The sequence below is a fragment of the Anopheles marshallii genome, chromosome 3 (genome assembly GCF_943734725.1).
Source record: "Anopheles marshallii chromosome 3, idAnoMarsDA_429_01, whole genome shotgun sequence".
Classification (NCBI taxonomy): domain Eukaryota; kingdom Metazoa; phylum Arthropoda; class Insecta; order Diptera; family Culicidae; genus Anopheles; species Anopheles marshallii.
In genome coordinates, this window is record NC_071327.1 from 8101479 (window position 1) to 8127162 (window position 25684).

A 25684-nucleotide genomic window follows, 5' to 3' on the forward strand; every position below is an offset into this window, starting at 1 on the left:
TAACAATCAATACTTTACGTTATAAGTATTCGTGCAAACCCACACCAATACAACTAATATTGCTGTTGATGTAATATTTAACATCATATTTTCCCTATCTGTTTTGAACATCTGGTTCCCGGTGGGCATGAAATCCTTTCTCTACGCCATGCTTGATGAGCTCAATACGCTAGAACCTTTACTGACCTCACTCAACCAATTTACCCGTGTTTTAGTGTGGTGTAACGGCCCTTCGCTTTGAATCGCTACGCTTACATCCTCACCTGCCCACACAACAATGCGTGTACGCACTTTGTCCAGCGCGGGCCACTGCCCGGTATCGAGCGGTGTGAAAACAATAGGAAAAGCTCATAAATTGGTGCACTGTAAACAAGATCAGCCCGCACTCGGGATGGTCCCCTCATCGAAGCGAACGGTTCTGATAGCTTTATTGTGCGAGCCCGTGCGCGGTGGGTTGATTGTGAGCGGGTGTGTCGCACGGTGGGGTTAAATCCCACAAGTGACACCACGATATCTCCCTCCGGAGCACTAGAAGACATCGATGGAGCTGAAAAGCGGCATGCAAAACGGGAGCACCCCCGGCTGTTTGAAGCTGCACAGCCGAGGCAAACGCGGGCACACAGCAAACGGCAGCACAAGTGGCCGCACAGTTGACTACAGTAATAAGTTATTTACATCGCCAAATAAATTTTCAATCTGAAGCATGTCCATAAATTATGCACCCCAAAAAGGGTGCCCCACCATGTGTGCCCCCTATCACCGCCTCCTCCCGATTCCGCCAACCATTTCCCATCCCTTACCCAGGGCTATTCTTCTTCGCTTGTTCGCGTTTTGTGGGTCAGCAGCAAATGCTCTAGCAAATGGTGTCGGTACGATGCGTCATGTCGCATGATATTATGCCCCGGTGCGCGATCCCAACCCAGCGCCAGTGACTATTTATGGTGCGAGTGAGCAGTTACGCATTATCCAATAGGACGAAATATTGTCCCTTGTATGGCCGTGTGTCCTATCCGTGTCCTTTTTCGGGCTCATTCACTATGATGATGTTTTTTTTCTCTCACTTCTTCTTTTGCCACCAACCCTTTTACTCACACTTGCACACCCGCCTCTGCTTATTGTCTGCCGGCTCTGGGGGCTAGATTCAACACTGCGAGCTTTCGGCTCCTTGGCACTTCTTGCTTGCTTCTTGTAGGCTTTAGCATTATCCTTCTCTTTCTCTTTGGACTAACGACTTTATTAAAGAGAGTGAGAGAGGGAGAGCGAAAGTGGAAAGAAACGCACGCCAAACTGGGTAGCTAGAAACGGAGAACAGACCGCCGGGATAGGACAGATGGCTCTACTGAGGGACACTGACACTCGCACCGCACGGGAGCACTGTCCGGTGCGAACGATCTCACACGGGCCGGCTGCCTGTTTTTATTTATTATCCCTGCAGGACTATTATACGCCGTGGTGGCGGCCGAAGGCGCCCAGTCGATAGTGCGATGGTGCAAATTTAAATATATCAACGATGTCACGGACACTGCCAGCCGCGAGGGCTCCACGATGGGGAGCAGCATCCTTGGCGTGCCGGAAGTTTTCCTGACGCTGGCCGGTGCACTCGCTGCGACCACACTGGCCACCATCGATGGATTCACGCTGTACGTCGAGGTAAGGTTTGGATGATTGTGTCTTTTTTTTTGTTCATTTCGCCAAAGGTTTTCCATCTGTCGGCAGGTTCCGGGATGGGTGCGTGTAACGTTTGTGTTCTGCGTTTACGGTCGAGTGGTGGTTTGAGGTTTGGGTTTTGTGGTTTTCTGTATGGACAATTATTCATTCCATCTCCACTGTACGATATGAGGCGGAAAGGGGGATGTTTGGCCATTGTCTTCGAATATGTATTCGTCAAAATGGGCAACACGGGATTACTGGTTAGTTGAAATGAGGTGCGTATTTTGTCTTATGAAACTATAATTTTTTTTGACAAAAATGTCTTCCAAAGGATGGAATTATAATTATAAAACATTTAGAAGGCTTTGAGTTTTATATTAGAAACGATTGGTAAAATTAAAAAAGCATGTATGATTTTTTTGTTGAAAATAATAATTAAATTACATATAAATCATAATATTTATATTATGCAATGCTTACGATGTTATCTTAGTATATCAAACCAATCTCTCATTTTCTGTGCCGGCATGAGCATTTCTCCAAACTCAAGTGATTCGACTTCAATGAATTTTATGAGACGTATTGATCCTATTGACGTAATCAATCTGTGAATCACTGTTCAATATAAAGATCATTGTACACGTCTTAAAATTTCGCATTAAGGTTCTCATGATGTATTTTCACATGCATGGATCCAAGAGTTATGGCTCTAAAAAAATCATTTTTAACCTTTCTTTAGATTTAAATGTTTTAAAATGCAAATAGGTTCTGATTCTATTAATACAGGTTGAGAAGGTTTCGTTCTTTACTAAAGCAGGTTAAAAAACATTAAATCTTTTCAATGAAAAGTAACAGTTTATACTGAATGCCTCAATTTTTTTTACAATAATTGAAATACTGTAATTGATTTTATTTTAGCTTCCCCATTTTATCATTTCAAAAATGTACTGTTTGGTGGGGAATTTAACGTTACAACTGTCTTATTCAAATTAATGAGGTACAATATCCTTCACATTATCATAATCGAATCACCACGTTTGTTGACCAGCAAAGTTGAGGCTTACGGGCGTTACTCACCCATGGATCAAGCGTATTTAAACACTTTTCCTAAACCGTTCCAAGCGTGAAAAGTGTTAAGCAGCTTATTGAAAAGTTAAACATAATCGGCTTACCATGCGTGTGGCTGTGTGTGTGTGTGTGTGTGTGGCTGCAAATGACACCTTGAACAGCTTAACAAAATGACCGTTATTTATTTTGCTGTGCGCCACAATCGGGGATTAAAACACTGCCCAGGATTAGAGGGAAGAAAGGAGATAAAGGTTTGATGGTTTGGTTCGACCAAGCTAAACAAATACCAATCTATCATTGTGGAGTTTTTCTTTTCTTGTTGCTTATGGGGATGTATGCCTGCAATTAATAGCAATAATTAACAGGTGCGATTGTAGTTGGTATTTAATTTAGTGGCAAACGTGGTGCGTTAAATTTGCCCAAAAGCGTCTGTGCTGGAAATATTACCAGCGCCCAACGAATCCATTCGGTGCCACGTGATCATGGTACGGGTCACGAACCAACCCATCCAGCGGAGTGTGTTGGTATACAGACACAGCAGAAAAAAAGCATGCACTCTATTTTACTCCCTGATACGTTTTATCCTGCTACGTGCTGCAGGACAATTAGCATACATTTAGCATAATTTGTTTTTGTGCAGCTTGTTCGGGGACCTTTGCGGGCATGTTGTTTCTTGTTCTTTATTTGTGCATGCGAAAATGTACGTGTGAGCGGGATAGTCTACACGGTGGAACGGTGCATTGTTCGGGTATAGAAAATATCATAAATTTTGTGGAATTTATATCGTTCTGACAGCACTCACGGTGGTCTAGACATGGCCAGTGTTCGTCAGTTGCTGGTATGGTGTTACGCCTGTACTTCACAACGGCCCAGCAGCACGAGGCAACATGATCTGTATTTTTTCGATGTGTTTTTTTATTTCTCGCTGTGATACCGACTGTGGGTATTTGTTTCGACTGCATGCTGTTCGGTAGTAACCGGCACACCGAGTATGAGGACATACATGGACCAACAAAAAAAAAAAAAAAATGAACGGACCAAGCACAAAAGTAAACACAAAAGTGTATGCCATTTCAGTGGAAAATTCTCTTCCCGCTTGGTGTTTGCTTCCCACGCGGGACCAGACACGGACGCGAACACTGTTGATCCGTGCACATTTCTGGTGACAGCACGTGGTCACCGGACGTCAGAATGCAATCCGGCACAATTTTCCATGAGCCACGAGTGCTAGTGTTCCGAACATTCCTACCACGAGCTCCACGACCGCGGCATTACGTTTCGCCATTGCTGTTTCGTGTTTTCCCTCTGCCTTGCGGAGTTCGATTCTGTTTTGCTGCGCATTATGTCTAGTCGGCGGGATAACGAGACGGCACAACTGATACAGATCGACGCTTAGTATCGCTTAGTGCTGTGTAGTTGAGGTAGTAACACACGTACACTTGCATCCCAACTAGTTAACAGTTTTGGAGTGCTACGGAGCTGCAGGGGTACGGAAAAAAGGGCCCCATCGCAAGCCGACGATTGTCGAGCGTTTTGTCGCAAAATTGTAACATTACAGCAAACTTGAACGCTCCCGGTGGATTCCCTGGTGGGACAGTTTAAATTTCATGTGACCTCCTGCCGGACGCCGATGGCCCGCATCAGGGTTTCGTATGCGTGTGCCTGTACCAATGGGGTGAAAGGGGAAGTTTAGTTCATAATTATAATTAGATTGGCGTACGTAAAAAGTTGTACCATTCGGTGCCCCGCCCGATTGCTGCAAACTATGCGACACACAGGCGTGCAAAAGTTTTGCCAGCAATGTCAGGGAAGGTTGGCTTTCGACAAACTTTCATCCTGCCACACCTAGCCACGGCTGTGGCAATAGTTTCACATAATGGAGCACAATTAGTTGGTGTAGTAATTTTCGGCAAGGATTAACTGAATTACCGGCTTGGATGGTGGTTGGAACCGGAGGGAGTTACACGTGCAAGGATATCCATGTGGATGAGGTGGAAATGTTTAGAAGCGACGGAGCGCTATTGGAGCAGCGGTGAGCTGCCGATGTGGATTAGAACCCTAAATGATGTAATGTGTTTATCTTTAATTGTTAGCGTAGTGGAATAGTTTCTCCCATGAAAGAACAGGGCAAGGAAGACGATTTCAACTTGGAATGTGATTGATATTATTTGCTTTTTGCTAAAGTTCCGGGGCAAGGTCGCAAGAGTTCGTTCGAAAACAAGCATTTTTACAATAAGCGCCTAAAAGTAAGCTATACGCATTACAGTATGCAGTTTTTTAGAAAACTTTTCCTTGCGCAATCACTACGCGCGTAAAATTATGAAGAATGATAAAAGGTAACAATGTACACCACCCGCGTTGTATCTAATTTCAGCCTTTCAAAGGTTAAAATTGTTATTTGGTTCCAAAACTAAATTTTCCAGAGTAAATTACTCAAGAAATAACTCCTCCCTATTTATGGAACCAAGTAACGTCCGGCCAAACGGAAAACTCGCCAGCACTTCTTGTTAGTTTCAGGCGAACTTTTCATGCCTGTCAAGTGGAAAAGGAAAGTTTACGTTCGTTAGCAAGTTTGCTTTGACCCGGTTGGTCCACGTCTTATCGGCGTGGGTCTGTTGAAGGTTGGCTCTTTTGGGGTGTTGGTGGTGTTGTGTGTGAATAATAAAGGGTTGATGTGTTTCAAGACATCTTAGGGTGAAGTTTGTGTTTACAGTTGGGCTTTACTATTTCTTTCCTCCTGCAGTAAAGGGCCATTGTGTCACATTGATGGCACCTTAAAAGGATTTTTTTTAAAGCCGAATCCATTACATTGTAATGTAATGGCATGGTCAGCTATAAAACTGACCTATGTAAATATGCATGCATAATCAGGTGGCCGGAATCGATAAAATCCCTGAATAGTGCGCGAATATCGAAACAACGGCGTTTTGACCGACAGATGTAACAACACGGTACATCGTCACCTGTCGGCCCTTCGCTGGAACGCGAAGCATCCGTAGGGCGTGTGGCAAAACATAAACAAACGACCGTCGATAAACGTTCCATTTATGCGTCCACACAAAGCTTGCGGGGTTTGGTCGGTGTAAAATTGATTCCGCAAAACCTCAACGCCGCAAACTGGCTCCGAAAATTTCACGGTCATGGAACCATCCAATCATGTGCGTGTGCGGAACCGTCCACAGTGTTTGATGGTATGCAAATGATTGTATGCTCTGATCGATGGTGGAGTGAGTACTGCGAGAGGCAAAGCTGCGCAGGTATGCACTGGGCTGGAATGATTTTTTCCCCCAAATCTGAAGGGAATGAAACAAGGGAACACCCTTTTATCGAGATACCTGTACATGCGGGAGCTTATTTTGATATCAGTTTGGGTGCGGTTGAGTCAAAATATGCATAACAAAAAAACGCCACGCCACGCTGCATGAAATATCGAAATATTAACAGCATAAATCAATGCTTGTTTTATCGAGTTTCTCTTTGGAAGTTTGGAAGATGGGCGATAAAGGGAGATGAAAGAAAATACGAACCGAAAAAAATGTGGTTCGGTACGCAATAACGTTGGCAATCGGTTAAAATGTTGACAAATGTGTCGGCATTGCGTGATGAAATTTTTCATCCGTAAGCGTTGTAATTGAGCGACCGGTACTGGTTCCGAGATGGCACACCGATGGTGGTGATGGTGGGTGTATTTTATGTTGTCGATAATCTGGTTAGCTGGTTCCGGTCATGGGTTTTGGAGCGTTTTCGATGTTGTTGGTTCGCACATGATGTGAGTTTTTTGCAGCCAGTGCGGTTGTGGTTTGCTTTGCTCTTGCTGGTATTTACATAAATGTGGCAAGAATATTATTTTGTCGGGGTTTGAGTTGTTTTCATCTTATGAAGTATGCCAATGAAGTATTCATATTTATTTTTGTGGGATTAATGGTGTGAATTATTCTTCGCCTTTCGCGTGCAGCTGTACAATAGAAAAGCTTCTGTTAAGTCATACTGAATCAACGGTACGGTCATCTCACTGAAGTTGCAGGCATGAATCCTCAAGGATCCATGTTTCCACAAAGATTCTTGAAATTCTAGTTTCTGATTTCTTATTCGAGATTGTGAGTCTTTTTAGGGCTTGAAACAATATTACAATAATATAATAAATAATACAGACGAAGTTCCCCAAGTACAGCTAGCATTCGATTGCGAAGAACATGAGGATATGAAAGGTATTCGAAAATGTATAAAGATTCACAAATATCTGAGAATTTGCCTTTTGAGAATCTTTTGAGAGTTGATTCCTGATACCAATAACATCACGCTGAAGCTTCATAGCAACCTTTACGATTCACCTGGAGTAATAAAAATAGTATAATTTAAGCAAATTTTCTTGGAATTGAATGAAAATTTTGGCTTTCTTTACTTAAAAGCATTTGTTTATCAATCAAAATAAAGTCAAAGAAAGACATAAATAGGAGGCCTAGATCTCTTTAGGTTGTTGGGCCGATAAAAAAAAGAATTGTTTATCAAACGAGTACAGATATGTGTTCTGATAATATTTCCTTCTCCTGACAAGCAAATAAAGAACGCATCGTCTATCCCTCATCTCAACTGATCTCCCGAACGATTTTGCAAACTCAATCCACCATAGCATAGCACAGCGCTTTGTTCAGTTTTGCTCCTTCGGGACCCAAACCGATACGCTAAGCTCAAATGCTCGGTAAGATTTTCCTCACGTCCTGGAAAAATTAATGCCGTATTTATTAATCATTGAAAATCTGCTATTTTCTTGGAAGCGCACCAGTATGGATCAGAGCGAAACAGACGACGTTCAATGTTCACGCATGCGAAACAACCGGTCCAGCAGCTCGCCCGGGTCCCCGGTGCTAACGAGGTGAAACGTCATGAATAAATTATCGATGCTGATTTGATCGAGTATCATCGAAAAAATAAAAAAAAAGCTCCCTGAGCAAACTGTGCTGTTGGAGCGGCGAACGAATCGTTTTCGATCATAATGCGGGAGGAAAAAGAGTATCAAATGGCTGCTCTTCTAACCATCGGCTATGTTAAGTCGACGAAGGATGTTTCTTTTGTACGGTTGGCTTTTCTTTTTGTTATCATGAGGTACCAGGTTAAAGGGATACATAAAGCAAAAGGATTTAAATGATGAATTTTTACGTGTAAGTCAACTAGACGCTGGTGCTTGAAATGGTTCTCCTCTAGAATGATTAATAGTTGTCGATGGTAAGGATTTTAAGATAACATCAGTGCTTTAAAGCTTTATGAAGGATTTTTTAGGTTAGACTTTTTTCATACAGCTAAGATAAATAACAAAAACTGTCAAATAAATTATGTGAGTGCTGATCACATCATTCCTTTCATCATATGCGTAAAAAAAACTTGTCAAGGAACCTTTGACAGTGCGTGACAAAAAAAAACATTTCTGCCCTTTCCCTTCCGTCGATTGATCATCAATCGATATGGAGCCGTAGCTCTCGCTTCCTATTAATCATGCTATCGATTTCGACTTTAATAACTTTATTTCGTCCTTTCAGCGATGGCAAACCATTTTGGACCCATTTTTCTTTGACCGTGGATCACTTGTTTTGCTTTGCGTTGGGTTTCCGGTTGGGTATACGGAATTACGTCTGTTACGAAGAGAAATTTTCCTTTCACCATGCTCTTTTTCTTTCTATCCCTCACTAGATTTTCTCGTTCTTGCCAAATTGTATGTGTGTTCATGTTGGTACTTTTTTTCTCTTTTCCTTTGCATCATCAAACCCACCAGCAAAACACTGGACGCCGGCACGTTTCATCGATAATGTCGAGCGAGAAAAAGCTCGGCTACAAGACGCCGCACTCGCCGTTCCTGTCGAAAGTCACCTTCCACTGGATCGTGCCGTTGCTGTGGCGCGGCTACCGGGAACCGCTGGAACTGGAGGATCTGGGCAATCTGCACGAGAAGGACACCAGTCGCTATCACTACGATCAGTTTCTGTTCATTTATCAAAGCTACAAGGTAAGTTTGTTCGCATGGTACGAGCGGTGCCGGTGGTTTTTTGGGGGATAGTTTTCAGTTTTTGGAGAGGAATTTTCGTCGTTCGCCACGTCCTTTCTTCGTACCTGCATACCCTTTACTGGTTCTTTTATTGACGAGCTCGTACGGCACTGAGACGCTACTTAAAAGCTTTGATAGTGGTTCGCGTCTCAGCACGAACGTTAGGCACCGGGGTATCGGTGGACGGCGTTTCGTCGAGTGACGTGTTGACCATAAATCAAGTATTGTGCGTGTCGAGACGTATTTGACCAAGTTTATGAGTGTGCAAAGGATTTCGTACTCTCAAAACTCACCACCCAGCAACGCGTTGAGCATAAGTTGCAAAAGAAGGAATAGCAAAGCAAAGATAGTTTGCCACTGCCTTTGTGTCACCAAGGAAACGCGAACAGGAAAAACAGATAATTTTCTTTTCCCCCGAGAAGTTGAGGCTGAGTGGTTTTAGTTTCTTAAGTACGAGGTAGCCACTTTGGCGACAAGTTTGCGTTCTTAGCTGGCCGGGAAAGTAGGGGTAAAAGGGAGTCATCAAAATGCTGCCGGGAAACGTAAGGAAATGCTGCTTAAGTGTGAAATAATGACATGATTAATTATGCTACAGTGAAGCGAACATAAGAGGGAGCTTTCGCCAGTTAGCTGGGAGATCGTTTAACCGTTCTTGTCGGGACGGTTGCTATGGAAATAGCAAAACCTGTGGTCGTTGAGTAAAAAATGTTATCATTGTTATTGTCGATAGTTTGCTGCTAATATTAAGCAGTGTCGGTACAAAATGGAGAGTTTTGTTCCAGTGTTCTATTGTTGTTCCTAAAATTATTGTGTTTCGTTCTTTCGACCATTGTACACGAATTTGAGTCGTTTTTATTGCATGGTACACTACCAAAGTGATTTTAGAAACAATAGAAATGCCTGCAACTATCGTGGCAAGAGCTTTTCAAAGCAAGTTTGAAGAATGTTCGATTATGTAAAAAAAGCATTAATTAACGCTACATTAGATATGCTACTCCACGCGCAATCATATCATTTAAATGAGCTTAAGCGCAGTCGCTTGAACTTTGATTGTCCATCTACAGCTATCCGCACTTTCATCGACACGGAACAAGCTTTATCCGTACCGGTACTGGTCGCGTCTAACGCTAATTGTGCGTGAATGTTGGACATGCTTTGACCCTTTTCATTTCGCGGGTGACAATTCACCGTGTGAAGCATTTTAATGCAAAAATTAGGTTGGGGGTTGGAGATTTTGTTTTTTGCTCTCCGAGCTGATCTCTTTTGCTGCTGTTGTTGTGGCTAATGTTCCATCATTGCAGCCGTCATTTACTACGAGTGAGAAGGCAAGCGACCCTAAGACGGAATGGTGAAATCCCGTCCTATGAAAACAGGGACAGGATTACACGAGCTGATAATTAATTCACTTCACCACTTTACTGTCGGGCCAAATTTCAGTGATCCCTCTCGGTTCGCCTTTGCAAGCGGTTGTGCTTTACGGCATTGAGCCGGTGGATTTGTAGTTCCTCGTCAACAATGGGGTTAAACTAAAACTGGGGAGAAGAATAAAAAAAAAAGTGAAAGGATTTCAGGGTCTCTCGAGCCTGCTGAAAGCTGGACAGACGCTAGGTTTTGTGTTTGAATTAAAAAAAAAATGGAACACATAATGAATGAATACGGACCGCCTTTCAGTGGGACCAAAATTTTTCGAGCGATAAGCCTTTTCCTCGGCCATGCAAATCAAGCTTGCCCATTCTGTTTTTGTTTTCGTCTTTCACCACAATCATACCATGCGAACACTTGCTCGTGTGACAGTATGCCCGATCCTTTCTTATCTAGCGGTTGGTTGGTTGTTTGGGGTCCGGTACCGGAATCGACTTCGTTTATCCGCCTTGAGGTCCAATTATTTTTTCGCATTTGCTTGGTGGCTTTTTTCCCCCGCGTTTCGAGCCGTCATGCGGGATCGGTTATGAAACGGGAATGTGAGTGTTGGGACAGAGATATGCCGTTCTGAAAAGGGGTTTTGTATGGGTGGTTGTGTTTTTTTGTCCCTTTTTCAACCTCACTGATTTAGGTTGCACTATCACATGATCTTACCGCTTTCTCATGACATAAATCACTTGTCTGTGTGACGGCGAGTGGTCGAGATATTTAAGCTTACCAGCCATTATACTCTAGGCTTAGGATGTTGCTCGCTTTATGATTTTCCTTACGTTAGTGACCTTGATGTAACGTTTCGAGATCAGTATAATTTTTATTATAATGCAGCGCATGAATTTCGGCCAGAAATCAATGAAGTGTTGGCATTAAATAATATAGAATGGCAAACAGCCTGGTGAAACTTTTTAATGGAGGCGCATGGTGCTTCATGGTGCTGAACGATACTTGATGGAGGCGCATGGTCATCCACAGATTAATGGCAGCAAGCTTTGCATTTGGCGCTTACTTTAATTGTTTATTACAACGTTTCAACAGCTTTAAAACATTTTAATTACAGCCATTACGTAGTTTCCATCCATCAACGGATTTAGACGTTCAACAACACCGTACACTGGTTGAAACAGATGGGCTATCTAACAGCCCTGAAAATAACCGAAAAATGCAATTAATCTTTCTTAACTCTTTTATACCATTCTTTCACTTCTTTCCTATTTTTTTTGTTTTCAACCCGAATCTCAAGAGCACACGAGCATCACTTTGGCGCTGTTACGTACGGAACGGGTGGCGCATGTTTTTGCTCGGCGGACTCCTTAAGCTGGCCGGCGATCTGTGCGCCCTGGTGGGACCACTTTGCATTTCCAATATCGTCGATTACATAGCAGCTCAGTCGATGGTTGCTAGCGCCGGTGGTACGTTCGCTGCGTCCTTAATTTCGAGCAATGAGACAGCGCGCTGGGACGACCCAAACCCATCCGCCGGCTTTGGCAAATCAAATCAATCACCTGCGGCGACAGCCGGTGACGATGAAACCGGTGACGGCAATGGGCCACTGCCGGGGGAAGAATTCAAAACGCTAGCACTTACCTGGGCATCGCTGTTCGCTAATGGATGGTTCGTGTGCGTGCTGGTGCTGGTCGCTTCGCTCGCACAGGGCACACTCTCCCAGGCGAGCACTCACCTGATGGACGCGGAAGGCATCCGGCTCAAAAATGCTCTCCAAGGGTTGGTGTACCGGAAAACGTTGCTGCTCAGCTCGAGCTGTTTTCACGCGGTGGAAAAACTTCCCACGCGCGCGGAACCGTCCGGCGCACCGGATGGGGTTGAGCGGCCGCAACAAAGCAAACCGCGACGGGGCAGCATCAACGCCGGTGATGGTCACCATCGGGATCCACCACCGGTTGAGAACAATGTCAACAGGCGTGCAGTGGCAGATGCAACCGAATTGCACACGGAAGTGATCGAACATAAAACATCGGTCGCAAACAGTGCGCCGAGCGATGATGGTGTGGGACCGAGTGATGAACGACGGTTACCAAATGCAACGCCTACGAATCCCAATCAGGCACCACAGTGCACCGGTCGACGATCGTCCTGGGAGGGCAATGCAGCCGAGCGTCTGATTTGTGATGGAAAACCCGGTGAAGACCCTGCCCGAAATGGGCCACCGTCAGCGGTGGCGAGCGACCCGGAAGGGAAACGAAAGGTGCCGAACGTTGCGCACGATGCCGGCACCATCACTAACCTCATGTCGGACGATGCGTTCAACGTGATGTCGTTCGTAAAGATGGTACATTATGTGTGGGCCATTCCGCTAAAGGTGAGTGTATGTTTCAAGTGACACCAGCTTCATGGAACGCCTGGTTGCCGGGCGCAAACATTTTACGGGTTGCGTTTGCGTAGGCGATTTTCGGGAACGAAGCGAGCGTGTGAGCGAAGCTTTCGAAAGTTTTTAGGCTGACTGTTCAGCTGGGAAGTAGTTTTCCGAAGGTAACATTTTCTATCTACGTTACAAAAGGCTCTTTATCTCTTAAATGGGGCTTGGTTTATGATGGTGTTTATTTTACCAGCTACCTATCAGTCGTTGTGGCAGTGTTGCCAGTAATAGTGTTGTGGAACAACCTGTGGTAGTATGACCTTTTTCGGCTGGAACATGTGATATAAAGGACGAACTTTCGATAAAATAGATTGTTCCGGGAAACTTCCCGGAAAAATGTTTGATCTGTATGATGTGCACTTTTGTCTTAAACATGGAGTTAACACATTTTTAAATGAAATTACAAAAAAACATTGGATACAGTTGGAGTTGTCAAAAAGCTTAACGTTGTCGACAAAATAATTTTAGAATGTATACTTAAAGCAAATCAACTACAAAGAGATACAAACTGTATTTTAAATGCACAGTTTTTCTCCACTTCTAAAGTTTAACAGCAAGTAGTTTTGTACATAAAATTTGCACGAATCGTTTCGAGGCCACCGCAGACACGACTTTACGATAAACGCTACGCACTAATTCACTTTCGTTTGGCTAACGTGTTCGTGCGGATGCTTTCCCATCCATTTCTGTCCACTCGGATATTGTTTTTCCGTATTTTCCTTTCGCCCCCTTTGTTCACAGCACAATCCCGATGCAAACTTTTGCTTCAGCTCAAAATTTGTCATATAACTTCATTTAAACAAAAAAAAACACACACACCATCGCTGCAGTGTTGCAGTTGTCGCCAACCGTGTCGCTGGTTCAGCTGTGATAACAAACCATTACGGACGCGGGGCAGGACCGCCTCACACACGGTTGTTACCCAGTGATTATATTCAATTATTCTGAACGAATTAATACAAAAATGGTGTCCCCTTTTTTTGTTTTGTTTATTTTGGGTAGTACACGGTAAAAACATCGTATTTTTTTATATGGTTCAGGTGTTCTGATTTTGCCGTTGAACGTTTTATGCGTTGCGATAATACGGGAAGTGACGGTTCCGTTCTTTTTTTGGTTTGTTTCGTGGTTGTTTTTCCGATAAATACTGGGCTGGGTGGAAATCATAAAGCTCTTCACGGTTAAGTTGAGCTGGCGGTATAATTGGCTTAATTGGAAACAATAGCAGAGTTGGAGGGTGATTGTTGAACAGGAAGAGATGCTTTGTGAAGGCAGGCTCGTTTAATTGACATCGTTAACTTGCTTCAGTAGATTCATTTAAAGAATTTAGTTGCATACAAATTATTGATTAACAAATCAGCAAAGGGTACTGCAACTGAATGCATCTCGAAGAATGTTTGTGAACCAGGAAATCAATCAGTGGTGCTAGTCTAATAAGCAACATTTTATATATTTATTCATTTATTTACGATGTCGTAACATAGCTTTCTGTCCGACCATTTGAGTTATTGATATCTGTTGCTTATTGTGCAGTTGAGAATCAAATTAATTACATAACAATATTAATCACAATTAAAAGGAAAGGTTAACATTGTTTGCTTGTGTTCCATTTTAACGCTCAAGGTGACAAACAGCTTAATTTTGCCGGAACAATGGAGCAATGGCAAGGCAATCGAACAACCATTTTCCATCCGTATCTTTTCCATGCACAAATGCCCTAATGCGGGCTTCCTGGAAAAAGTGTGCAACACTTTGCCGGCTCGGTTCCCCGCTTCCCCGCGGACACGGACAGCACGTTAATAATGTGACGATTCCTTGTTCATCGATTCTGTAACCGATTGGTACCGGGAAATTTGCTGCGGGTATGCGTTATGCGAACCCCTTTTTCCAAGCGACAAAAGCTGGTGGCTGTTTCGATTTAATTTGTCACCGGTTGGGGCCCACGGAAAGCGACAGGCTGGCGCAGGTTGGTTATGCGGCCAGCCGAGAGCATAATTAGGATGGAAGCGAAAGTTTTTCGTTCCACCCGCGTCACAATCGTAAGCCGTCGCGGAGTGGCGGTGGGTTTTGTGTTTTGCGGAAAGAGATTGTTGCTTGCGCTCGCTTTGCAAGGAAGATTTCCGGAAGTTTTCCAATGAATGTTTTACTGCCGGTGGATGGCCGGCAGCAGTTATGGTCATAATAGCGTTTATGCTCCCATTTAGCATTCCACCCGGGCCAACTGGGGGCCGTTTGGGTGCTGGTGCCTATTCCTATTCTCCTTTGCATCCTCTTCTCTTCCGGGGCGATCGTTTTTGAAGTGGCACTGAAGCGTGATAGCTTGTGTAAGTTATGTTCGTATCGTACACGTGCGCCATCTGCAGTGAATGTATTGTATTTCAATTTTCACACATTAAAGGTGACGACATAATGATTAAAACAACACAAAAAAAGCTGAATGAAAATTGTATTTATTACGATGGAGCAAACTTAAAAGTTAGCTCGGTCCCCGTGTAATAAAGAATAATGTGATAATTCAAACGCAATTAAAGAGTGATAAAATATTCTTGTGCCAGCCGAAAGAATTTGAGCTGAAACATGGCGCACAAAACCGAACGCAAAGTGAGCAAAGGCAGTAGTGTAAAAATGAATATTCAATATCGCAAAGCACTTTGCTTTGAATGACACATTTCGTTGTCGGTCTCTAGTTTGGTAATTAGAAGCTTTTCCTTTCGTACCGCCCAACGGAATTAATGCTACTTTATACCCTCGGTCTCCGGCCCTCTCTGTCGCGCGCGCGTGTGGAAATAGGATGCCAGGAATGAAAAGAAAAGGTGTAAAGTAGGTCAGCGGGAGTGAGATAATTTGAAATTACAAATTACTCGCTGACATTAAAGCCTTCTTCATCATACTCCCCATTGTGTAGCCGCCGCCAACTTGATCACCCCTATTTGCCTGGGGGATCGTTGGTTTTTGTTACGAAGCAAGAGTGGAGGTGGAGCGAAGGACAAACCATGCTACTTCGCGTAAGACGACTAATTTCTTCCTTAAGTTTTGGTCACCGGCAGTTTGCTGGGAAACTGCTAAGCACACTCCATTCCAGTGATGGCGCTGTTATTACTACTAGTTTGTGTTGGCTACCGAAGGATTTGTCTTCATTGCTTTGTTTTTTTTTTGTCTACATGACCATTTGCTTCCCCCAACACTGGGACGGAACTCGTCGCGCGAATAATGTGTATCGTGAATGGCAATTGGCAGCGGTTTCTACACAATATAGTTTTAAGAGCACTTGCCCGGCGCTACAATGAAAATAATAACGAAGATGATGATGATGAGGATGCTGTTGATGATGCTGATGATAGCGCAGTAACAAAGTCTGCTTAGTAACGTTGAAGGAGCTACTTCAAGCGCTATGGTGGTAGCGCCAGGGACACTCTTCCAGCAGTGCTAATTCAGGACATTCATTCAGGGAGCACGTTAATGAGTGGAAACAATTTTCAATTCATTACCCTACGGGCACGATAACATTTGCGACCAGCAGAAAGTCTTCCCACCGGGCTCCCGGGGGGTTGTTGTTTGTGGTTGTGTTAGTGATTTCTTATTTTTTGTAGCCTTTCTCACACCCCATCCGAAACACTAGCGTCTATGATTTATTCTACCTATTTGCCTTCATTACTGCACAGCGCGTTACGTTGCCAGTGCCGCCATCGCCAAGTTGCTTTTGAACGTCCTTCTTTTTTTTTGCTTTGTTTCACTTCGCATAATTACATTTCCAGATCGGCGTCGTGATGTACCTGCTGTATCGTCAGCTGGGGATTAGTACGGTAATTGGATCGGTCGTTTGCATCGTCACGATGACACCGCTGCAACTGCTGATCGGTAAGCTGATGGCGGCCAACTCCAAGAAAGCTTCGGTACGTATCCTTGGTGAATGGGGCAGGAATGGGTTACCGGGACAGAGTAGTGGCCATAGAAGGTATTAATTAATTATCTTGGACATGAATTCGATGGGAAAGCCTGTTTAAACATTTATGCAAACACGAAATCGTTGTCGTGTTGATTTTTAACGGACGTTTTTGTTTAACAAAGTAGAATAGAAATTGGTTGGAATTATTGAACTGTACTGCTGAACGAGAACTTAAAAAAGCGACGTAATGGAATCAACAGATGTTATAATATTGTACATTTCTATTTGAATGTGATAGGTAAATTATCTATGAAAGTTTACCTTATCTCATCACTACTGTGGAAATATTAAACTTGCGGGAAGTTGCTAAACATTTAATTGTTTCACAAAGCGTGGAAAAATGTACAATATTCAAGCCAATAAATTTTGTTTTGTTTTCGAAAGTAATAAAAAAATCTTGTTAGTAAAATATTGCATAGGTTTTCTAGTCTATCAATGGACAATAAAGTATCGCATCAGTGACACTAGATTGAATTCATTATCCTCCTTCAAACCTATTCCAACACACGTTAAAATACCTCCAGCAAAGGCATTTCTGACGAATTAAATTCTTTTCGGTGTGACGGTCACCATTGCCACAATTTCACTGCCAGCTTCTCGGGTGCTTTTCATGGAATTATATACACTGGATTTAACGATATTTTGCCACCCGTACCACCACACGTGAAACACATCTGCATTCGTCCTTCACGAACGTCCCTCCTCCCTTGCGTTTTTGAGCAAACATTCCTCTCGCAAGCTTTCGTTCAGATTGTATACCAGAAGGGTGAACTCATTTATGTGCCAGACAGGCGTAACAAACCCCTCCCCCCCACTTTTCCTAGTGTTCTTCCCTTTCACTGCTGCGCCCTGCTGCAACACTATCAAGGTGCATCAGCTCAAAATCAGTATTAACGGTAGCAGCTTCCCCACAATTCAGTCCTTTTGGATTTCTGTGCATTTTCAACTCTGATTTTTCTTTGCGGCCCTCCTGCTTTGTTTCCGCACGCGCTTTCGACCCGGCCAGGAATGCACCGACGAGCGGTTGCGGCGCATCAACGAGGTACTGCTGGGGATAAAATTAATTAAACTGAACGCATGGGAGAGCGTATTCAAAGATAAAATTTCGCAAGCCCGCCAGCAGGAGCTACGCCATCTCGACCTGGACTCAATCTACTGGACATTAATGAGTAAGTAGGAACCAAATGTTCCATTCTTCAGGCGGGTGCACGGGATGAATGGTGAGCTTAGCGGATGGTGGCGTGTTTTATCAGTGCGATCGCTAAGGGATGAAACTCTTTCCCCGTGTATGGGTTTTGATAATGAAAGGGAAAGAAAGGACAACAAGCTTTCAGACAAAAACCGATGGGGATTGCGCTTTGCTTCATTTTAACAAAGTAGCACTGTTCTTTATGTAGTTTTGTTTCTATACATCATTACGTTGCAGCAACAAATTTCGAATTCAATTTTGTAAAGATGCGTCTGCAGCAGAACAAATAAATGAATAATATAGGGGGATGTCAAGGGTGCGCCACATCCGCTCATTAACATAATTATTACGCGTTGAAAGCAGTAAAACTTATTGGAATTTCTCCCTTTAAGATGTTAGGGAACGTTTGCCAGTTAGTGGTGAGTTATTCCAGTGTTGCTCAGAGACTCCTCGGTAATCATAAAGCTCTATTTACTTTGCTTTACAGTCCTACATAAAATGGGAAACTGATTAGAAAGAAAAAAATCCAGTAATCTGTTGTGCAGAAGTACTTCCTTTAGTTACAAAGTAACGAACGATGACAGTAACGCTGTGTTACGTTCCAAGAAAACGATATATTGACAGCGACGTGTCAGTATGATTGAAATATGAACGCTTTCGAGCGATGTTTCTGTGTGTCGATGTGCTCGATGTAGCACAACTGTTCGTAGAAAATGACATGAAAAAAAAAAAATGACATTGTAGCATTTTTATGATGGCAACTAAAGTTAGATGTTGATTCCTCATTAACCTTTCAAGATACGTGCTTGAGTTGAATGTAGAGTCTTATCGTAGGAGATAAAATCGTTCGTCAGTTATTATTTTGCTGGCGCGATGCCTACTTCGCTTCAATATTTAAAATCGCCTTCATTTTTCCCGTTTTTAGTGCTGCTCACACACATTTCGTCGGTGCTAATTACCATCGTAACGATAGCGGTCTTTCTCACACTCGAAAACAACCCGATCGAGTTGACGGCTGGCCGGTTATTTGCATCGCTGGCTCTCTTCAATCAGCTAACGGTGCCACTATTTATCTTCCCAATTACGATCCCAATCACACTGTCGGCCATCGTGAGCACAGCTCGGCTGGAAGCATTCTTCGGCCAGCCCGAGGTGGAACGGGGTTCACTCGAAGGTATTCGCACGATAGCCCGAATTCTTAGCAAAAGTGACGCCTCACTGGACATGGACGAGGCGGGTGACTTGTCGGACGGTGGAGGTGAAGCGCAACACACGGATGCACCGGTCACTGCAGTACCGTGCACCGAGGAAGGCGAACGCGTTAAATTGCCCGATAATGTCACCGGTTCGCCGCAAACCGAGCGGAAAGCTGCTGACAATGGCCGTTCGCCGGAAGTCGATGGGAAAAGCTGCAGCCAACAGTCGTCCATGAGTTCGGGCCGGTCGATTAGGTCCGATCAGGTGGAACCGGCTGTAACGGACCGGGCCGGACAGGTCGGTCGGCAGCGGCCGGCAAAGTATCAAAAGACGGCCCCGAGCCCACGGGTGAAGCTGAAGAAGAACAGCCAGCTGTCAGTGAGCGCACGGCTGGAGAAGTGTCGCCAGAAGCAGAAGCACCTGGCAAGGGAAATGCGCTTCGGACTGCCCGACCATGCGGCTGCGTTTCTTAAGGATGCTCGCTTCCGGTGGACCGGCACGGTTGGAAACGATCGGGCCCACTACACGCTCTACATCGAGCAACTGACCGTGCCAAAAGGTGAGCCAAACCGGATGCTGTCGAACATGGAATGCGAAATTAACCCCACTGCCTTTCTCTTTCTTGCTAATGCTTTCTCTCCTCCGCATCAGCTAAGCTGACCGTCATCGTTGGACGTAGCGGTAGTGGCAAATCGTCCCTGCTGGCAGCACTGCTCAAAGAGATAAATCATCTTTCCGGCGAACTGATCTGGAATAAGTAAGTTTTGTTTTTTGTGTGTTCTGTTTGGTTACTGCTAATCTTTCCGCCCGAAAGCGGCACCTTTTGGCAAGTATGAATGGTGATTTAGCGCTGTAGAGACAAGAAAAAGGAATGGTCTAACACACCGGAATAAAGATGGCCATGCAAGAGCAGCAGGTTCAAAAGCGCACCCGCCCGTATGACAATCGGCTGATTATTAGGAGCGGATTTTGTTTCGGATTAGCATCCACCGGCATTCGGATGGCAGCAGGCAGAAAACCCGTTCGGTTGGAAGTAAACACGGATTATCCCGGCCAGCAACCGGATCGGTTTCTCGGGGCAGGAGAGAATTTGCGCGCCTCTTTTTTACAATTTGCACCCTTGGTGGATGGCATGGAAGCAAAATGGGAAAAATGTCCCAATAAAGTGGATTGAAAGGGTTACAAATGGTGCTTAGAAAACAGCTAAAGCAATGCGAAAGGACACCGTAAAAAAGATTATGACAGATATTTTTAAAACATTGGGGTTTACCTTTGGCAAGGCACGACTTTCGGGTTTCGGTTCGCAATGCCATTGGGTCAAATTAATTGCTGTAGGTAATGCTCGATCCACGAGAGAAATGTGGTGGGTAAGATATTCAATCAACACGTAAATTCACTTAAGTTACGAATTGAAGCCATCCTTGCCTTGATTGTAAATGGATTTAACAATTTAGAAGGAAATTTCCTGTTTTGGTAAAGGTTTTTTTTTCAAGGTTGTTGCTAAATATTTCAAATTATTAGACTTAACGAATCAATTAAGAGAGAATTCATCATCGTGGCGATTTCCCACGCCTGAAAGTAGGCAACGCTTTTCAAAATATAAGAAGTTGAAGAGTTTTGCTAATAACGTCAAATCGATAACACATGGTTTAAAAAGATAAAGATAAAAAGAATAAACAATTGCATACTTTCAGGAGTTCATTCTACTAACGCATTTTGTCATGCGGTTTGCATACGTTTGAGCCTTAGTTGCATTGTAAAGTTATCTTTAAAATCCGATTCTAACATTCAATTTTGTACTTCGTCATCAAAAGAGAAAAAACAGTAAATTCACATTCAAAAGCTTATTTAACACTTTATGCTGATCTCCAAAAATAGTGGCAATAGTGGCAAGCATAAACAAATCCTCTACCTTCCGTATGAGTTGACTGACCTATTTGAACGTTTAAAAATGCAACGGAATGAGGGATATTTAGGTTTTTTTTTCTGTATCGTACCAGTGGACAACTAAAGCGGATGTATAAATAAAAGTTAAGCCAATAAATTCGTCGGAAAATCAATTCATCGAAATCCGGACTCGGAAGGGGAAGGTCCGGTGAGCATAAATAATGGGGGGGATTGTATGTCGGATGGAAGCAAAACGTGCCCTACCGTGGCTTACCGGTGTCCACCATCCGATTCCGTTTTTGGTCCAATATTTATTGCAACGAGGTGTAGAACGAATCGTGGCGTTTTTTTTTCCTTTGTGAGGGACCAGGATTTTCCGCGATGAACGGGACTGTGGATGGGAAACGATTCTACCGAATTTTTATGGCATACTTTTTCGTGTAGGTGGATGTGATTTCGCGTACCGTAGTGGGCCACTGACATTAATGCTATTTTATCGGCATAGTTTGATGCCATTGCAAATCGCGTCTGGAGCGATAGGGAAATGTGAAGCCTTTTTCGGGATAGCGCGAATTAAAATGATAGTTCTCTCCATCGGGAGGTTAAAAAAAGGGTGCAATAAGCAACTACGTCACTCCCGTTACTGTTGGGATGAAGTTCGTTTTGATGGTATCGAAAAACAAACAAAAAAGTACCGATAGTAAGCAAATTATGATGTGCACTTGAGATCTGTGCGCACGTTATTGCTTCGTGATGTATGCGTCCAATCAACCAATGCAATAATCGTGATGGTTCGTTAGATGGATGAACTTTATGATTCGGTTTTTGCAGCAGAACAGATGCTTTACGACCATTAAATTGCTTTACGAGAATTCTGTTGAACAAGTACGTGCATGAGGAATGTTTATTTGTGGAAAATCTTGCCATGAGCGGTTTTTTTCTATGTTTATTATTATTATTTTCTGATTTAATCAATTTTACAAGTATGCTAGTGAAAGCAACTTGTTATTATGCAAATTAATAATATAATCAAAAAATAAATCATTGGCATTTTCGATAATCCCTTGGTCTCTTGATCTTGACCTCAACATTATTGGACTAGATCTTCTATTACAAGTTTGCTCTAAAGCGAACTATTCTTTAAATCAGCACGAAATTGGGAGGGGTGGTGATTTTTGGTAAAATATTGTCTTTCATCGATCATCAAATAATGTTTCAACAGAATGACCTCAACTGACAATTTAACATGAGAAAGTGCATTTTGCCTAGGTACTTCTTTACTGTTTGATCGATTATTTCAATCTCCAGGGAAAACCGAAGAGATGACTTTAAAGAAAAAAATATATTTATTGGCATATTTATTGCGAACTCGATTTCATTATCTGTTTCCATCACTAAGTATGTAATTTTATGCTGGTGCACTACCAACCATCCAATACTGCATGTAGCAAGCAAACAACCCTGAAGAGAAATACTGCCGTCACACTGCACGATACAGCATATAACAATCACATCACTGCCAGTTGACAGCAAACAGAAGTGAAACATTTAATCAAGTGCGCAACAATCAGTGATTTTCAGTCGAACGCACAGCATGTTGTGATAACCGTGTGCACACCGAAGCCGTCTCAACCGCGGGCGAGGTTAAAACGATCGTTAATCGAATTCGGTTCACTTTTTCTTCGCGTTCACTACCGGCGGATTGCCATTTGTCGTTCGGGTTTGCTACCGAGCATTAGTTGGGCAAATGAAACAGACGAAGTAGCGAAAGGATAACGTTTTGAGTGTCATGTCGTACTCAGTGCCGGCCTCGGGCTGGTAGAATTGTTTGTACGTTTGATTCGATTTCTCGTTCCAGTCGTTGGCTCGAGTTGATAGTTTTTTCTCAACAAACATAGCAACCGTGTGGCTGGTGATGCGACACAATAGCTATGGCGCGTCCTGATGCACGTGTGTGTGTGTGTTCAATTATTGTGACGCTATAATCGTATTATGCGAGGAGATGTAACTATCTTTTCCTATAAACTTTTTGAAGGTGTCAGGGAAACAGACGTTGAAAAGTTTCAACTAAGAATTATTGTAAACTTATACAATTTTATACAGGCATTGAAGCGTTAAGAAATACCCTTTGTGGACATTTTTATCCATGCAACGGGTATGCAACGAATGATTGAGCGATCCATTCCGTTTGCATGGCAGACCGTAATTGGGTGTGTACGATTTGTTTCCACAATTGACTACAGCACTAAGTCAACCTGTCGAAAGCAGTGCTGCTCCGATCACAGGGTTTTGTACGGGTCGAATCACTTTCCTGCCGGTGGGTGTCCAATAAAAGGATGTATCGTTTATGTTGAATGCGTTGTGTTGCTTTTTTTTGTGCGTGTGTGTGTGTGCTTTGTATCGTGTCTACCGACGTGGGGTAACTAACTTCCATTCGGCCAACACGGTTGTCATGGTTCGTTTCTTTCTTGCTCTCGTTGCATTTTGTCCGTTTCGCTTGCAGATACTCATCGATTGCGTACGTTCCGCAGAAACCTTGGCTACAGAACGCCACCATCCGGGAGAACGTACTGTTCGGGGAAAGCTTCCGGCCGAAACGGTACGACCGGGTGCTGCGGGCGTGTGCACTCAAGCCGGACCTCGACCTGATGCCTGCCGGCGATGGAACGGAAATTGGCGAACGTGGCCTCAAACTGTCCGGCGGTCAGCGGCAACGTATCGCCATCGCCCGTGCCCTCTACTCGTCGGCCAATGTGGTAATTTTGGTAAGTGCGAAGTGCGCGAGTGTACGTTTGATTTATTTGCCGTTGTGTGCGTTTGAAAGTGCAGAAGGATATTGTTGGAAACTGTTTGTTTTTTTCCTACTTTTTTCCTTTTAAACCTACTCCTTTTTTGTATTCTTTAAAGATTTGTTTCGTTTTTTTTCATTGTTAGTTATTTTCAAATTTTTTATTACGATATTCCACTTTACACATATTCTTCAAATTGATTTTTTTTATTATTGGAATCGTTTTTAATTTTATAATTTAATACATACATTATTTCTTTTCTTACAATTTACATTTATGGTTTTTTATACTTATAAAACTTAAAATTATGAAAAGGAGAATAAAGCCTTATCATTTCCATACCCTACCAATCGACTAAAACCCATGGCTGATGGCTTCTGGTTTATTTTCCAGGATGATCCACTGTCCGCCCTGGACAACGAGGTCGCAATGGACGTTTTCGAGAACGGTGTACACCGGATGCTGGCACGCCAAAAGCGAACCATCATTCTGGTCACTCAAAAGGTGCAGCTGGTACATCGGGCCGACAATGTAAGTCAATCCCGATCCGTACCGGTCCAGCTGGACTGATGGACGTCCCGGGAAAAATGGTCTTACCGTGTTCCACAGCAGGACATTTAATGGCTTTCTGGTTTCTTGGTTTGTTTCGGTTCTTCTCTCTCTCTCTCTCTCTCTGTGACCTCTCGTTTCCTTTGGTGTTGTCGCTTTATCTTCTTCAACGAACGATTCGAACAACATTCAACCGGACATGTCGCAGATCGTGGTAATGGAGAGCGGCACGGTGAGTGCAACAGGTTCGCTGACGGAAATCGAGAACAATTATCCGCACATCCTGCGGGAGTGGAATGCAATTATAGCAAAGGAGCAGCAACAGTCGAGCGAAGCACAATCGAGGTAATTAGAAGAACTATTTGCAGCAAATCGGCTGCACCGACCAGACCATCGCTTTTGCAGCCAGGGAGTTTGGCATCGGGAGGGAAAACGTACACGGTTCTGGAATTCGGTTTCCTTTTTTATTCCGAGACCATTTCCGGTAAAATGCATGCGCAACAGGAGCGCAGTTTGTTGACGATTGGTTCAGGTTGAAGCTTTTGGCTTTCGGGATGAACGAGTGTAGCGAACGGTTTGCTGGTAGTCTGTGGTTAATGATCCTTCCTTTTTATGTTCTCTTTCTCTCGGGCTTTAACCTTCGGTGGCCGGTGATGTGACACGTTCATTCGAAACTCATCCCAGCCCGGGACGGACCGCTCGCGAACGATGGAAGCTGTTCAAAAACATCTCTCGGATCAGCTTCCAGCGAAATCATGCTGCCGAGGAGAATGACTTCATGGAGGTAAGTGTGAAGGAAGTGGTATTGTGATGAATCATTTACTTATTCAGTTTATTTTTTCTATAAGTGTCGGTTTCGCCTTCCTGTAAGTAATGTAATCCTGTAGTGAATTCAGCAATAGTATTTTTTATTTATTATGGTTATTATAAAGTTATTGGTGATAAATGCTCCATTAACTGCATACGAATACAAAAATTGCTTTGCATACATAACAACGCATTTGCTTGCGTCACATAAGCTATCCCAATCGAAACCCTTCCTTCCATCGAATATCAATGGTTCGTCCACTTCACTCAACCAAATAATCGTCCGTTTCGTTTGATTATGTTTTTGTACAGCATCGAACTCCCCCCCCCCATCTTGCGTCCGTGGGTGGTTATTGGAAAGTTTTGTACATTTCACAGCCACTGCCCGATGAAACTTTCGAGAATGTTCATTTAGCAGTGGAGTTAACTTTTTTTTTCTCCTCGCCTAGTGGAGTCCTCAGCCACCATCAAACCAATCGTTCCGAATGATGAACTTGGCAAGAAATAAAGGAAGGGGCCGAACTGGAGTACAAGGAACAGCGCGCAAGCATCCCAATACAAAGGCCCCCTCCTCCCCTCCCCCCCTCCGACAATCCAATGGGCATCGAGCTCGGTTCGATGGAAATGGCAAATTAATATGCTCAACCGAAAAGAAATAAAGAGATAAGTTGTTGAGCCATGCCGGGGCCGGTGGATGGAAAACTTTTGAGCTGTGAAAAGTTTTGTTCCTTTCACCTCCCACACCTACCCCACACCAACCGTTTTCCCTTTTGCT

The 25684-nt window shown here is 43.5% G+C and overlaps 1 protein-coding gene across 1 annotated transcript in view; it reads left to right on the forward strand.

Annotated features, from left to right (window-relative positions):
• LOC128716062 (ATP-binding cassette sub-family C member Sur) overlaps positions 1-25684 on the forward strand; it is a 39070-nt gene that overhangs the window by 2516 nt on the left and 10870 nt on the right. Inside the window, exons 3-13 of the mRNA XM_053810985.1 lie at positions 1436-1650; positions 8486-8716; positions 11415-12491; positions 16301-16438; positions 17498-17660; positions 18606-19436; positions 19529-19634; positions 23268-23529; positions 23947-24084; positions 24311-24447; positions 24787-24886. Coding sequence (XP_053666960.1) covers positions 1436-1650; positions 8486-8716; positions 11415-12491; positions 16301-16438; positions 17498-17660; positions 18606-19436; positions 19529-19634; positions 23268-23529; positions 23947-24084; positions 24311-24447; positions 24787-24886 — 3398 coding nt within the window. The remainder of the gene's footprint in view (positions 1-1435; positions 1651-8485; positions 8717-11414; positions 12492-16300; positions 16439-17497; positions 17661-18605; positions 19437-19528; positions 19635-23267; positions 23530-23946; positions 24085-24310; positions 24448-24786; positions 24887-25684) is intronic.